Source organism: Sminthopsis crassicaudata, chromosome 3 (genome assembly GCF_048593235.1).
Source record: "Sminthopsis crassicaudata isolate SCR6 chromosome 3, ASM4859323v1, whole genome shotgun sequence".
Taxonomy (NCBI): Eukaryota; Metazoa; Chordata; class Mammalia; order Dasyuromorphia; family Dasyuridae; genus Sminthopsis; species Sminthopsis crassicaudata.
The window spans coordinates 558,841,155-558,856,277 of record NC_133619.1 but is presented as its reverse complement, the minus strand read 5'-3'; the positions used below and the strand labels follow the sequence as shown (position 1 = coordinate 558,856,277).

The following is a 15,123-nucleotide window of genomic DNA, read 5'->3' as shown; positions in this document are numbered from 1 at the left end:
TGATTAGCAGCTTGTCAGCAGCCGGGGAACCGCTGGTGTTCCACCAAGGAAGTAACACTCGTAGAAGTCTGACGGGATCGAGTCTGAAACGACCTTCAGCTCAGCCCGGGGAGAAGGTGGCAGCCCCTCCTCCCCAGTGCGGCGTCGGATGAAGTCTTTAGTGGAGTTTGGGAGAAGGGGAGACAGAAAGATGAATAAAAGAGGAAAGTTTCTGGAGTTTCTATTCCTGGTTCTTTTGCGTTTAAGAACCTCCTCAATTGACCCCCGCCACCCTCTCCATAAATCTCCCGAGGTGCTAGGCTGCAATTACTTCTCTTCTCCTTCCTCCGTGCCCTCTCCTCCCTCCCCCCCCCCCCCCCCCCCGGTCACCTCCCGGCCACAGTGCGGAGTCGGATGAGGTCTTTAGTGGAGTTTGGGAGAAGGGGAGACAGAAAGATGAATAAAAGAGGAAAGTTTCTGGAGTTTCTATTCTGGTTCTTTTGCGTTTAAGAACCTCCTCAATCGACCCCCCACCCTCTCCATAAATCTCCCGAGGTGCTAGGCTGCAATTACATCTCTTCTCCTTCCTCCGCGCCCTCTCCTCCCTCTTCCCCCCCCCCCCCCCCCTCCGCGCGCGCCGCTCTCTAGTTTTCCCTCACCTCCGCTTTTTGCATATTAGACCGCGTTAAGGCCCGGGGTGGGCAGGGCGGTCCCGGGAACGGAGCCCCGCCTGCCCCGCCTCCTCCCTCCTCCCTGTTTCTTTTCCCTTCCTCCCCCGGCTTCTCCCGAGAAACTCCGTCTCCCTCTCTGAGGCACGCACACGCGCCGCTCGCTCCCACGCACGCCGCGCTGTGTCCCGGGCGGCGCCCCTGCTGGGCCGGGGTGCGGGGCATGCGATCGGCGCGCGCGGCCAGGGCGCACAGGGACGATGGAGCGCCAGCCGCGGGAGCATCTCTACAAGCTGCTGGTCATCGGGGACCTGGGCGTGGGCAAGACCAGCATCATCAAGCGCTATGTGCACCAGAACTTCTCCTCCCACTACCGCGCCACCATCGGCGTGGACTTCGCCTTGAAGGTGCTGCAGTGGGACCCGGAGACCGTCGTGCGCCTGCAGCTCTGGGACATCGCGGGTGAGTGCGGCCCCGGAGGCCCGGCCGTAAAACTGATCCCCGGCACGGGGAGGCCACTGCCTGCGGAACTTCGGGGAGCCGTGCGGAACTTCGGGGAGGGGGGAGGCGGAAAGTTTCCTCAACTCTAACTTAGGCAAAGGGACTTAAGTCACTTCATCCTTAGGTTTGTTTCAGGCAGATTTTCCAGAAGTTCCCGTTTTCTGGGACATGGGGTGTTCTCATTTTCAAATTAAATGTTCACATTTCTGTTTCAAATAAGAAAAATCCCACTTTCCCCTGCCCCTCCCCCATTCCTCCGCCCAATCCCGCCTTCTCAAGGGAAAAGGACCCTTGTAATGAAATCAAGCAAAATACATTTCAGCATTATTTGTATATAGCCCTGTCAATATTTCCGTGTGCACCAATGCATGGATACACACGTGCATGCTGACACATACATGTGTCCTTCATATGTATTTGTATATGTCCACACGTGCATCTCTCTCTTCCCTCCCTTCTTCCCCTCCCCCTCTTTCCCTCTTTCTCTTTTCTCTTCCAGGTTTGCAAATTCTTGCTCCCACGGGGAGAACCCAGGCCTGAGACATAACCCTCTTTCCAGCCGTTTCCCCCCCCCCCCCTCCTCCCCTCTGTTCCCCCTTGTTTGCTCATATTTCCCGCTTGAGTCGTTCCCCCGTGACAGTGACTGACAAGCTGCAAGAGGGTGAGCCGGTGGAAGGAAGCGGGACTGGCCCACTGTGCTGTCCTCACACCGGGGAGCGCCAGCCTTGACCTGCATTTTGCTTCTGGAGTTAGGATGAAACTGTGTCAGGCTTATCCAGTTCCTGCTGAGCCTTTTTCATCCGTGCTTCAGGTAGAGATGTCACCCCTGGCGTCTTTACACTAGGCGTTCACTTCATGTGTGCCCAGCTATTAAAGAGTTAAAATACCAGTGAAGTCAAGGAGAGAGAAGTTATTAGAAATTTTGTTTTTTTCATTTTTTACTTTAAAAACTTGGCGAGACTTGACTGAAGATACTTTGGAGGCAAATTGTGAAGGCATGCCTCGGCCTGCTGTGGCAGCCAGTCATGGATTCATTGCCTCAGCCGGAGAACTTCATATGCAAGGATTAGGAAAATAAGATTTTGGGGGCATCCTTTAAAGTTTTGTTCTCTTAAGTCCAGAATTAGGGCCTAGGACAACAGTGAGGGTTCTTACAGATCTCAGAATCTCAATAAGAAGAGACCCCAGGGAGGCTCTAGCCCAGACTGCCTGAACATCCTTCTGTAATGCAGAATCACAGAACTAAGGCATCCCCAGTCCCCCATTATTGTGAGGTACTTAAGCAGCCAGAGGCCAGCGTGGAGTACAAACAAGTTGGCCATTCAGCTTTGCTTGAAGACCTTCAACAAGAACAACTCGTCACCTCTTCCGAGACCTGGATCTCTCTCTGTTTAAGTTTCCCTCTTACTTTTCTTCCTTCTTTCCTCTTAGTTACCCTTTAATGTGATTCTACAAATTCCACCTAAGTTGTAGATTCAAGTTCTGACACTTTAGCACCTAAAACTTGTAGAAATCATTCTGAGTGCTTAGCAATTGCCTATAAATCTCTTAAATGATTATCCAGTCTTTATCAATGCACTTATGTGCATTATGTGATAGGCCTAATCCAAACTAACAATGCTAGGTTTGCACAAAAATTGTTTTTCAGTTAATTAACACGTATTTACTAATAATTTCTACTCTCAGGAAGCCTAAATTCTAAGGGGGTAAGTCCATATATAAGAATATGCAGAATAAACATAAAGGGGACAAATGGGTGATCAGATACAGGGTTCTTAGGAAGGGAGAACACTACCAGGGGGAGGATCAAGAAAAGCTTCCAGTAAAAGGTCCTGCTTAACATGATTTTTTTTTTTAATAGCTTTTTATTTACAAAACATATGCATGGGTAATTTTTCTTTTCTTTTTTTTTTTTATTCATTTTTCCAAATTATCCCTGCCCTCCCTCCACTCCCTCTCCCTCCCCCCCATGGCAGGTAATCCCATACATTTTACATGTGTTACAATATAACCTAGATACAATATATGTGTGTAAATACCTTTTTCTTGTTGCACATTAAGTATTAGCTTCTGAAGGTATAAGTAACCTGGGTAGATAGACAGTAGTGCTAACAATTTACATTCGCTTCCATGGGTAATTTTTCAACATTGACTCTTGTAAAAACTTCTGTTCCAACTTTTCCCCTCCTTCCCTCCACCCCCTCTCCTAGATAGCAGTTAACATGATGCTTGAAGGAAGACATTCTATGAAGCACAGGTAAAAAGGGAATGTTTGATTATATTGCTCAGTCCAGAAGGGAGAGTACTATTATGAATCTGGAAAGCTAGGCTTTCAAAATTAAACATAGTTTTTATATTTTATTTTGGAGGCATTAGGGATCTACAATAGTATATTGCTTAGAGGATCAAGCTTAAGGAAAATCATTTAAACTACTCGTGAAGGATGAACTGGAGAAGGGACCAGAAGAACAATTAATTATGAAATAATCTAAGTCAGAGTTGTTGAACAAAATGCCTAAGGCCACATGAGACCCATAACTCCCTAGAGTAGTAGAACCAGATTAAAATGTAATTGAGAAATATTTAACAAAATAAATAAAAATACAATAAAAACAATAACAAGTTAATATGAAGTAAGAAGGATCCTTGTGTATGATTAGTGACCTGTTGAGTTTGACACCATTGATTTTGAGGTGATGAGGGTGGTAGCTGTGTAAGTAGAGAGAAAAAGTTGAATGTGAGCGATGCTATGGAGATATAAAAGCAATTAATATATGTGGAATGAGGGAGATTCAGGAGGCCTAGGATAACATCAAGATTACAATTCTGGGAGACTGGAAAAATGGAAAAATAGAGAAGTTTAGATGAGGGGTTGGTTTTAGGGGCAAGATCCTGAGTTCTGTTTTGTATATGTGGGGCTGAGGATTGTCTAAGACATCCAGATTAGAATGCCCAGTTGGTCAGTGATCCTATGATACTGAAGCATGAGGAGGGACTAAAGCTAGATATATAGATCTGGGAGTAATCTGCATAGGGATGTGTGTGAGGGGGGGTTAAGATGAAAACAATTATTAAAAAAAGAAATTGAAAAAATACTTTGCGTCCTATGGATAGAAATCATTGCCACCTTAACCAGGCATCTAAGGAACATAATGGAATAAAACTATTAAAGCAACTGAATTTGCTGACATGAAATCCAAGTGATAAAGGGCAAGAATTCAAAGGATAAGCCAAACATTTGGATGTAGAAAAGTGTCACCAGAGTTAATTACCTTGTGCTTGGACAGTATTACTAGCTTCCAATTTATTTTTTGTTTTGCTTGTTTTGATTTGAGTTTTGGTCTGTAGCTCTGATTTCATCTGTGAGGATGTTTCCAGTGTAGACATGCTTTCCATCATGGAAGCTGATGTGTGTAACTTAGTTATAGATAATTAGTTTCTTAGGCTACTGACACAGGTCACTTGACCCACTCACAGTCATCACAGTCAGTCTATCAGAGGAAGTGTGTCAGATCCTCCTATCTCATAGGCCCAATTCCATCATCTAAACTTTAATGCTCATACATCTCTTTAAAAAAAGTTTTTTGTATAATGATCCCCAGCCATAGGGAGGTAGCAAGTACCAATTCTTATTGTATTTCCATGTTAGTTATAGAAATGGGAACTCAGATAAATTTACTACTCTTCCAAGGTCATATGGCTAAGGGGTAGAAACTAGAGTCAGACTTGTATCCTCAAAATCTTTTAACCCTCAAAATCTTATCTCCCTGCTGAAAAAATGTTTCACAGGTCCCCTCTCCCTCATTAACTTTTTAAAAAGAGAATATAAAAAAATTACATTTATAGATTAAAGAATCAGTTTTCCTGTTTGAAAGGTCTTCGTCAGCACTCTAGTCCAATTCATAACTGAAAAAATAGATCCTTTCCAGTATACCTGCTTCAGTGGATAGTGCTTGTGTTTTGTATCCTCTAACATTTATTAGCTTGTGGGCCAGATGAGCTCCAGTTTTTTCATCTGTAAAATGGGAATAACAGTAACTATAAGGAAGTTTAGATAAAACTAGCTTTATCTGGCTGGTTTGTTCTGTTCCAGATGATGTCAAACAAGACTCTTTCAAAACATTATGTCATCTACTAAGTGACTATTTTGCCTTTGTTTGAAGATTTACTATAAGGAGGAGCCCACTATCTCTTGAAGAGTGTGAATTAATCAGACTTTGCCTAAATTTCCCTTTTTTGCAATGCCCACCCATTGTCCATAACTAGCATAGAACTGGTTTGTTCATTCTGGCAGAGCTTTGTGGGAAGACCATTGGCTTTAGAGGTAGAGTTGGAGAGGAAAGTATGATCAAATCCAATTTGCTCTTCATGTGACTTTGGGCAAGTCAGTCAGTCTTCTGCAAAATGACTAATGTCCTAAGGACTTAAAAATTGATTAATGACCTTTCAAGTTCTTTGCAGAGCCCTTCAAACATCTGAACACAATTATAATAATATTTACCTAATACTTACATAATAATAATAATATCAGCTATCATTTATATAGCATATTTTCATGTTACATTGCTTGATCTTCACATCAATTTTGGAAGGGAATTAGGATATTTATGTTGCCTAAGTGCCAAGTTCTATGCTAAAATCCTTTCTTTTTTATGCAAATATTCTCTTTTGATCCTCATCACAATCCTAGGAGATAGATGCTATTATTATCTCCATTTTATAGTTGAGGAAAGGAACTTGCCCTTACCTTAGGATTACTCTCAGATTCTCAGTGTCTGAATTCACATTTGAACTCTGATCTTCTTGACTTCAGGCCCTGAGCTATATTCACTTAATTGCTCAACTATCTGTGCTTTGCTTTTAATACTAGTTCCTTCAGCCATCCTCATTTGTCTTGAACTTGGTAACGTGAATATTATAATTCCCAGATTATAGATGAGCAAACTGAGAATCTAAATGGTTGTAATTTACTCATATCACATAACCAGACCATCTTTACTATGTGCTAGGCAACCATGTTAATGGCTGGAGATGGAAATAAAAGCATGCTAGATAGTCCCTATATTTAATAAGCTTGCATTCTCAATACCTAGAGGTAATATGTGGGTCACAAGGATCTTTATATATGGTTTTGTGGCCCCCCTTTTTGTATATTTCAATGTGACATCATTATTCTAGATCATGACTTGTTAAAACTTTTTCCACTCATGATCCCTTTTAAGCTGATAAGTTTTACATGACCTCAGGTATATAGATATATAAAAAAATATACAAAACAAATATCTACTGGTAACACATCAAAAATTCACACCTCCCATATTTACTTATAAGACCTTATATGGGGTCACGAACCAAAGTTTGAGAAGCTTGAGTTTCAGTTACCATTAAGGTCCTTTCCAACTTTGAGCTTGTACAATTCTACAAGGCCTCTAATGTTCTTGCAAGTTCTGATTACTCTTCATTTAATCCAATTTAATAAAGCTTTATTGTACACCAACTGTGTGCCAGGCACTGTGCTAAGCTCTGAGGATGCAAAAAGAAGGAAAAGACAGCTCCTGCCCTCAAGGACCTTACAGTCTAATAGAGAAGAAAAAATGCAAACACATATATACGAAACAAGCCCTATTCAGGATAAATAGGAATAGTAAACAAAGAGAAAGCACTGGCTCTAAGAGGAGTTGGAATTCCTGTAGCAGATGGGATTTTAGTTGGGACCTAAAGGAAGCCAGAAGTCTGTTGGAGTGGAGAGAGGGAAAGCATTCCAGACATGGGGGATAGCCATGTCACCTTTTGATGTTCTAGGGTCGCTTAAAACGAACATTCTATAGCTGCAGCTGGTTAGTACAGTGGCTAGAGTGAAGGACTTCTGTGGAAAAGTGTGTTCAAAGTTTTTCTCAGGCCCCTGCTGACTGTTGCCCATGGCAGTTCTTTCTCAGCCCTAATTTTCTCATCTGCAAAACTGGGATAATAATTGCACCAACTTCACTGGGTTGTTGTGAAGGATCAAAGGAGTTAATGCTTGTAAAATGCTTTGCAAACTTTAAATCAATATATAGATGCTATCTCTTATTATAATTCTATGAAGTTAATATTAATGACTGCCAAAATTTTTATTAAATGAGAAGGATGGAACTTGCTTTGGAATTTTTTGGTAGATTCCAGATCCTAGAGATCACCAGCAAAAAAATTCTTAGGTTGATCTACCCCGTCTTAGTAGGAAATCAATATTTTATTGAGTGGGTGGGATTTTTTTGTTTGGGGGAATTATTAAATAATTTTAATATATTAAGATGTGGCATAATCCTTGGGGATCAGGTAGAGCAACTGAGGAAATCGGATCAGGCTAAGCCAAATGACACTTCAGTGGCCCTTGTGTCTCTTTTTCAAAGTCTAAACTTTTTTTTAGATAAGGATTTTCATAGACACAATAGACATGAACTTGGAAAACATATCCATCCATTTAAGTGTTGAAAATCCTGAGTGCCAAGCACTTATGTAAATTACTACTGAGTGAGTCGCTTCATCTCCCTTTCTAGTTCTTCTTCCATCTTCCCCTGTAGACATTCTAACCCTTCAGTGCAGCTTCTGCAAAAAGCCTTCTTTGACCTCCCCATTGAAATCAGTTTTCTCACCATACTTGTACATAGTTCTTTTACAATACTGTACACACACACACACACACACACACACACACACACACATATGAGAGTACATGTGTTTTGTGTCTGTGTGGATGTACACATAGGATTCAGTGGAAAGAAGACTGATTTGAGGGGGACCTGGATTCTTGTCCTCTAATACTCAGATACTTACTGATTGTAATATTTCACAAGTCTGTGGTCTGGGCAAATCAGTTAACTTTCTGGGGCTCAGTTTCTTTAAATGTAATATGAGGGAGTTGGATGAAATGGCCTCAGTGATACTTGTCAGTGATCCTACATCCTGTTATTTAAGTCTTAAGATAATCTAAGTCTCTTCTGTAGGGGTGCAGTGATTTGCCCTTGTTACACAACTCAAAAGTGTTGGAAATGGCATTTTAACCAGTCAGTACTATTTCCACTGCACCCACATTTCCTTCCCCATGGCACTTCATTCATAGGTTACTTGCAATCTATCATGTGCAGAAATTTCTGAATTCAGATTTATGAAATCCAAGGTGAAATATACTTTTCTTAAAGTTTGAAGAAATAATGTATGGAATGAGTTCTTGAAAGAACATAAACATTATGGAGTTGGAAGCAGCAGGGTTGGGGTTAATTATCTTTGAATATTCTCTGGGCTGCCCTTATAGTTCTTACCTGTTCCAAATCTTGGGCCATGGAAAATTGAGATCTTGTCCTGCAGTTTAGATAAGCAGGTCACATTTCCTGTGGAAGGAAATTAAGGTGTTTTGAAACGTTTTTGTTGAGATTCAAGTTGTCTACTTGTCATGACACATCTGAGGTGTCACTATCAAAAATACTGGGCTAGGGAGACCCCAAGTTTGACCTTTTTGATATTATCTTACATTTCAAGAGTTTTATTACTTCCTTGTGATGTCCTTAAGCCTCCAAAGGGGTTAAAGCTTGAGAATCCAAACAAACTGGCACTTAACGTCCATATCTTCAATGTGCAACCCCTCTCCTAAACGTGGAAATATTAGTTGTGTGTGTATTAGATTTGCAGCCCAGAGTCTGGGATTCATATGATAATGATCATAGTAGCTAGCATTTATACATTGCTTGGAGATTTGCAAAATGCTTTGCAAATGTTATCTTATTTGATCTTTACTGCAGTCCTGAGAAGCGTGTTCTGTAATTATCCTCATTGTATAGGGGAAGAAACTGAGGCAGGCAGAGAGTAACTTACCCAGTATCATGTGGCTAGTAAAAATGTTTGAAGTAGGTTTTAGTTCAAGTCTTCCTGACTCCTTGTGAAGAAGCACTGTACCCAGTGAAGCAGATAACTGCCTCTATGTTTCACCTGGGTGGGCCTGGGATAATCACTCAACTCTTCTGAGCATTAGTACCCTCATTTATAATGTGAATGATAATATTTACACTATGTACCTTGCAGGTCTGGGGGCAGAAAAGGGCTTTAAGAGTTGTGTGTGTGTGTATGTGTGTATACACACATACATACATATGTTTGTGTGTATATATGTATACACACATAGTGTGTGTATGCATATGCATGAATGTGTGCATATATGTGTGTATACACACATATATGTGTATGTACATGCATGTATATATAAATGTGAAGAGTTATCATTAGAGAAATGAATGTATATTTTTCTAGGATTTAGAAGTTCTGGGCTCTAGGATCAGGCCTGCACCTCTTAAATCTCAAGTTTATTTTTAATCAAGTTTGTCTCAAGTTTATTTTTAATCAAATGCAATGGGGTAGATTTAGATGATTTTCAAGATCCTGTTGATTAACTGACCTTATATAAAACCTCAGGCAGGCACTATACTGGGTGCTAGGAGTAGAAACAGAAAATGAAACAATCTCTATACAGAGGAAATATTTTATTCCAGAATTCCCTTGGCATGTTGAAGAAATGAAAATAGAACACCCAGATGGTGGAATACTGTTATCTGTAGAGTGTATCTGAGATTCTGGGGAATGAGGTTGCTGATAATATATGCCTGTATGTTATATAAAGTCTACCTTAAGTTTCATGATGAGTTCCGCAGACTGTCTGGTATTGGTCTAACCTTATTACCCTTCTCTGCTGATTTGCTTACTTCAGTTTTTATTTTAATCCTACATGATTGGGGCAGCTCCTAGACTCAATAAGAGAACTTGAGCTTGAATCAGAGAGAATTAGCATAAGAACAGGAGATGAAAATAGACCACTTACAACCCCCCAAGTATCTCTTGAAAAGGGAAATAGTCTATTTTCATAAATGAGCAATGCTGGTAGTAGAAATTCAAAGTGTGCCACAGTTTGGTGAGCTTTATAAATCCACCTTGTTTACTTCATCTTTACAATCAATGCTTCCTTATTCCTTTTTTTAATCAATGAAGGACTCATACTGTTTACCTAATAGTGGACTAGGTGCTATGAGGTATATGAAAAACAGTAGGAAACCACTATTTGGCATAGAGAATACAACTTATTTATATATTAAGGGACTAGGTGCACTAATTTAGTATGTGTGATAACACTTGGTGATTGATAATTATGGACAAGCTGCTCTCAAGCTATCGTAAGGAAAGCAGATCCTAACAATGAGAGTTGTCCAGAAATGAGATAGGTTCCCTGAGGTGTGGAACGTTGGAAAGAAGTAATGAGTTCTTCACCTCTGGTGGTCTTTGTAGGGGATGATAGTCATGATTTAGATAAGATTCCAATTCGAAGATTCAATAATTTTGTATAACTAAGGTATAATGCAGACCTACAGTATATGTGAAAAATTCAGCAGTGGTGCTTCCTGGACCTTTTATTTTTTTATTTTTTTAAAATTAATTTATAATTATAACATTTTTTTGACAGTGCATATGCATAGGTAATTTTTTACAACATTATGCCTTGTACTCCCATTTGTTCCGAATTTTTCCCCTCCTTCCCTCCACCCCTTCCCCTAGATGGCAGGCATTTCCATACATATTAAATATATTATAATATATCCTAGGTACAATCTATATGTGCAGAGCTGAATTTTGTTGTTGTTGTTGTTACAAAGGAAGGATTGGATTCGGAAGGTAAAAATAATCTGGGGAGAAAAACAAAAAAGGGTAACAGTTTACACTCATTTCCCAGTGTTCCTTCTCTGGGTGTAGCTGATTCTGTCCATCATTGATCAATTGGAATTGGATTAGCTCTTCTCTATGTTGAAGATATCCACTTCCATCAGCATACATCCTCGTACATTATCATTGTTGAAGTGTATAATGATCTCCTAGTTCTGCTTGTTTTACTCAGCATCAGTTGATGGAAGTCTCTCCAAGCCTTTCTGAATTCATCCTGCTGGTCATTTCTTACAGAACAATAATATTGCATAACATTCATATACCATAATTTACCCAACCATTCTCCAATTAATGGGCATCCGTTCATTTGTCCTGGACCTTTTTTAAGGAATGAGTTTTCTTTCTCCATAGGTGATCAGCCACAACTTGTGATTGCCACTTGCTCTGTATAGTGGATAGGGATCTGAGCTTGGATCCTGGAAAACCCAGTTTCAGCTTCTCCACATGTACTGGCTCCGATTCTGGAACCAACTATGCATACTTTCTAAGACTCATTTGCTGATTGCTTTTATAGAGGGAATTTCCTCACCAAGAATTTCTTACAGTGATGAAAACACAGGCCCAGTCCCTCCCTTTTCCCCATACAGAATAAGAACATATGGAAGACTGTGATCAGTATCTTACAGATGAATTTTGAATCCAGTTGCGTGTCCTGACCTTAAGAAACCAATGATTTGTTAGAAGCCCTTTTCAAACTCTTTGCATTATGCAAAAGAAAAATAGTTTAATAAGAAATCTATTGTTTCAGACAGTGGTTTCTACTGTGATGATATGCATCTTTGATAGAATCAGTTTTATTCACTGAAACAGAAAAGCTTCCCCTGAGAAACAGAAAAATAATTTGGTGGAGTCACAACCAAGGGAATGGAATGAAGAATTTATAGATTTACAGCATCTTAGGAATGGAAAGAACCTTAATGTCCACATACCTGACAAAAGATACACACTTCTCCTGAAACCTTTCACTAAGATCACATCCCAGAGCCTCCTGATGTAGCTTATTCTTGTTTTGGAGAGCTCTCTGTTAAGAAGCTTTTCCTTAAATTAAACCTAAATTTTTAGCTTCTTCCCATTGCTTTAATTTTGACATATAGGACTGGACAGTCAGTCCGCAAACATTTATTATTAAGTCATTGTGACTGTCAGGTACTGTACAAAGCACTGGGAATCCAAAGAAGAAAAAAACAATCCCAAATCTCAAGGAGCTTGTACTCTAAAGGAGGAAAGAGCATGTAAATAACTGTAAATTATCATGGGCCAGCTAGGTAGTGCAGTGGATCAAGTTCTGGGCTTAGAGTCAGGAAGACTCATCTTCCTGACTTCAAATGTGGCCTCAGATACTTATTAGTGACCCAGGGCACATCACTTAACTGCCTCTTAAATGAACAGGAAAAAGAAATTGCAAATCCAGTATCTTTGCCAAGAAAAGCCCAAATGAGGTCACAAAGAGTCTGACTTGACTCTACATCAGTTTCTTCATCTGTAAAAGGAGAAAAAAAAGGAAATGGTACACCACTCCAGTATCTCCACCAAGAAACCCCAAATGGAACCATGAAAAGTCAGACAAGACTAAAACGACTGAACAAATCATGTAGCCCAAGATCTCATTAGCTTTTTCTGACTGCCATATCACATTGTTAATATTGAACTTTAAGTTGACTAGAACTACAAGGTATTTTTCATATGAACTTCTGCCTAGTTACTTGATTTTTTAAACTCAAATACGAGACATTAATTATCTCTATTAAACTTCATCACATTCCATTCTGCCCAGTTGTTTGGTGGCAGTGACAGCCAGAGCTGCTAATCCAGAGCATGAGCATCAGACAGAGCCAGAAGACTCAAAGATGAACAGTATAGTAAGCTCTTAATAAATGCTTATTGACCCAATTAGCTCAGATTATCATCAAAAGGGCTTTGCAGCTAGAAACTTAATTAATCCCCCATAGAGAAGAAGTTATGTTGTTGAAAAGGCACTGGACTTAAAACCAGGAGTCCAGGGTTCAAGTCTTGATAACTGTAATCCATGGGAAAATTATCTAACAGCCTCAGTGTTTACAATCTTTATAATAGGTATAATAACTACTTGCAAAGGAAAGAGTGATTATTGTCTTAAATCTTCTTTGGACTAAAATGGGAGCATCAGGTAAGATGCAATGTATAAGAGTGTATATGATTTTTGAAAATCATAGTCTAATTCTAATTATTTAGCAAACCTATAATATCCTTCCTCATTTTTATGCTACAAATGAAGTATTCTATTTCTGAATACTTTAAAAAATATTCTTAGAATGTCTACTTATTTTTGGTAACCAATTAAATTCCTGAAAGAATGAGACTGATAGAATACTGCCCCAAGAGGCTAACATCCTTGACTTAGAAGCATGCAAGGAATTTTAGAGAGACATCATATGATTCTACCTCTTTATTTTCCAGATGACAAAACAGTGGTATTATGTGACTAACTTAAGGACACTCTGGTAGTTAGGGTCAAAGCCAGAACTAGAATCCAAGTCTCCTGATTTCTCAGGGCTTTTTTCATTAGATCAGATCAATAGAAAATGCACATTTTCAGGTTAATGGTTTCCCCTTCCTTCCTTCCTTCCTTCCTCCCTCCCTCCCTCCCTCCCTCCCTCCCTCCCTCCCCCCCTCCCTCTCTCCCTCCCTCCCTCCCTCTCTCCCTCCCTCCCTCCCTCCTTCCTTCCCTGCTCCCTCCCTTCCTCCCTCCTTCCTTCCTTCCTTCCTTCCTTCCTTCCTTCCTTCCTTCCTTCCTTCCTTCCTTCCTTCCTTCCTTCCTTCCTTCCTTCCTTCCTTCCTTCCTTCCTTCCTTCCTTCCTTCCTTCCTTCCTTCCTTCCTTCCTTCCTTCCTTCCTTCCCTCCCTCCCTCCCTCCCTCCCTCCCCTCCCTCTCTCCCCCTTCTCCCTCCCTCCTCCCTTCCCTGCCCTCCCCTCCCTCCCTGCCCTCCCTCCCTCCCTCCCTCCCTCCCTGCCCTCCCTCTCTCCCTCCCTCCCTGCTCCCTCCCTCCCTCCCTCCCTCCCTCCTTCCCTGTTCCCTCCCTCCCTCCCTGCTCCCTCCCTCCCTCCCTCCCTTCCTTCCTTCCCTCCCTCCCTGTTCCTTCCCTCCCTCCTTCCTTCCCTCCCTCCCTCCCTCCCTCCCTCCCTCCCTCCCTCCCTCCCTCCCTCCCTTCCTTCCTTCCTTCCTTCCTTCCTTCCTTCCTTCCTTCCTTCCTTCCTTCCTTCCTTCCTTCCTTCCTTCCTTCCTTCCTTCCTTCCTTCCTTCCTTCTTTCCTTCCTTCCTTCCTTCCTTCCTTCTCTTTTTCTTTTGTTCTCTTTCTCTTTCTTTTCTGTTTTTGTTAGTGAGTGAAAGAGCAAATTAAGATACTAAATGCATGGGTTTAGAATGCACAGTGAGTGAGAAATGCTTCTTTGTAGGCATAGCTCCTAGGCATAAATGAATTACTTTTACTGATTTATGCTAAGAAGACGCAGCTTTATTGTATAAATGACTTAGGGAACTTGGAAGTTGTATTATACACTGCAGGGCTTAAATTTTTTCCACGCTTGACTCTGCTGGGAAATTATGTGACTCTGTGTATATAGCTATACAAATTATTTACTGATAATAAATCCAAGTTTCTCAACCCCCCCCCCACCAGCCACATTCAGTTATGAGACCCCATACGGGATTACAACCAATTTAAGAAACTGAGATATCTAGGATTCAATGGAGAATGGAAGGACAGCATATTCAAGGAGATTCAAAGTTTCCTTGCTGAACTCTAGGCCATCATCATCAAGGGCCTACTGCACATTTCAAGCTGTTTGTCCAGAAGTTTCAATCTCCATTGTCCTTCCTTGCAAACTTGCCTCTCCCCCACACTCTGTATTTGCAGCAGGCACAGGACAATCCATATTCCTTGTGACCTGGGTTCACACTTGGTTCTTCCTTTTACTCACCTCTCTCCACCCCCAAATCCAGCTAGTTATTAAGCTCTGCCATGTCTTTCATCTGCCCCTTTTCTTGTCTCACACTGTCAGCACCCTAGATCAGGCCCTTTCTCATTACCCTCATTTTTTTTGATAAACACAGAGACATCTTATTGCTTCTAGAATCAAATATAAACTCCTGGTTGGCATTTACAGCCTTTTACAACATGGTACTTCCTTCCTTCTCAGTTTTCTTACATATTGCCCCCCTTTATATACACTGTGGCCCAGACAAATTGAACTTGTTTCAT

The 15,123-nt window shown here is 40.9% G+C and overlaps 1 protein-coding gene across 1 annotated transcript in view; it reads left to right on the top strand.

Moving 5' to 3' along the window:
- Positions 1-734: 734 nt before the first annotated feature.
- Positions 735-15,123, top strand: part of RAB38 (RAB38, member RAS oncogene family) — a 43,595-nt gene continuing 29,206 nt past the window's right edge. The window contains exon 1 of the mRNA XM_074304683.1: positions 735-1,109. Coding sequence (XP_074160784.1) covers positions 908-1,109 — 202 coding nt within the window. The 5' untranslated portion in view covers positions 735-907. The remainder of the gene's footprint in view (positions 1,110-15,123) is intronic.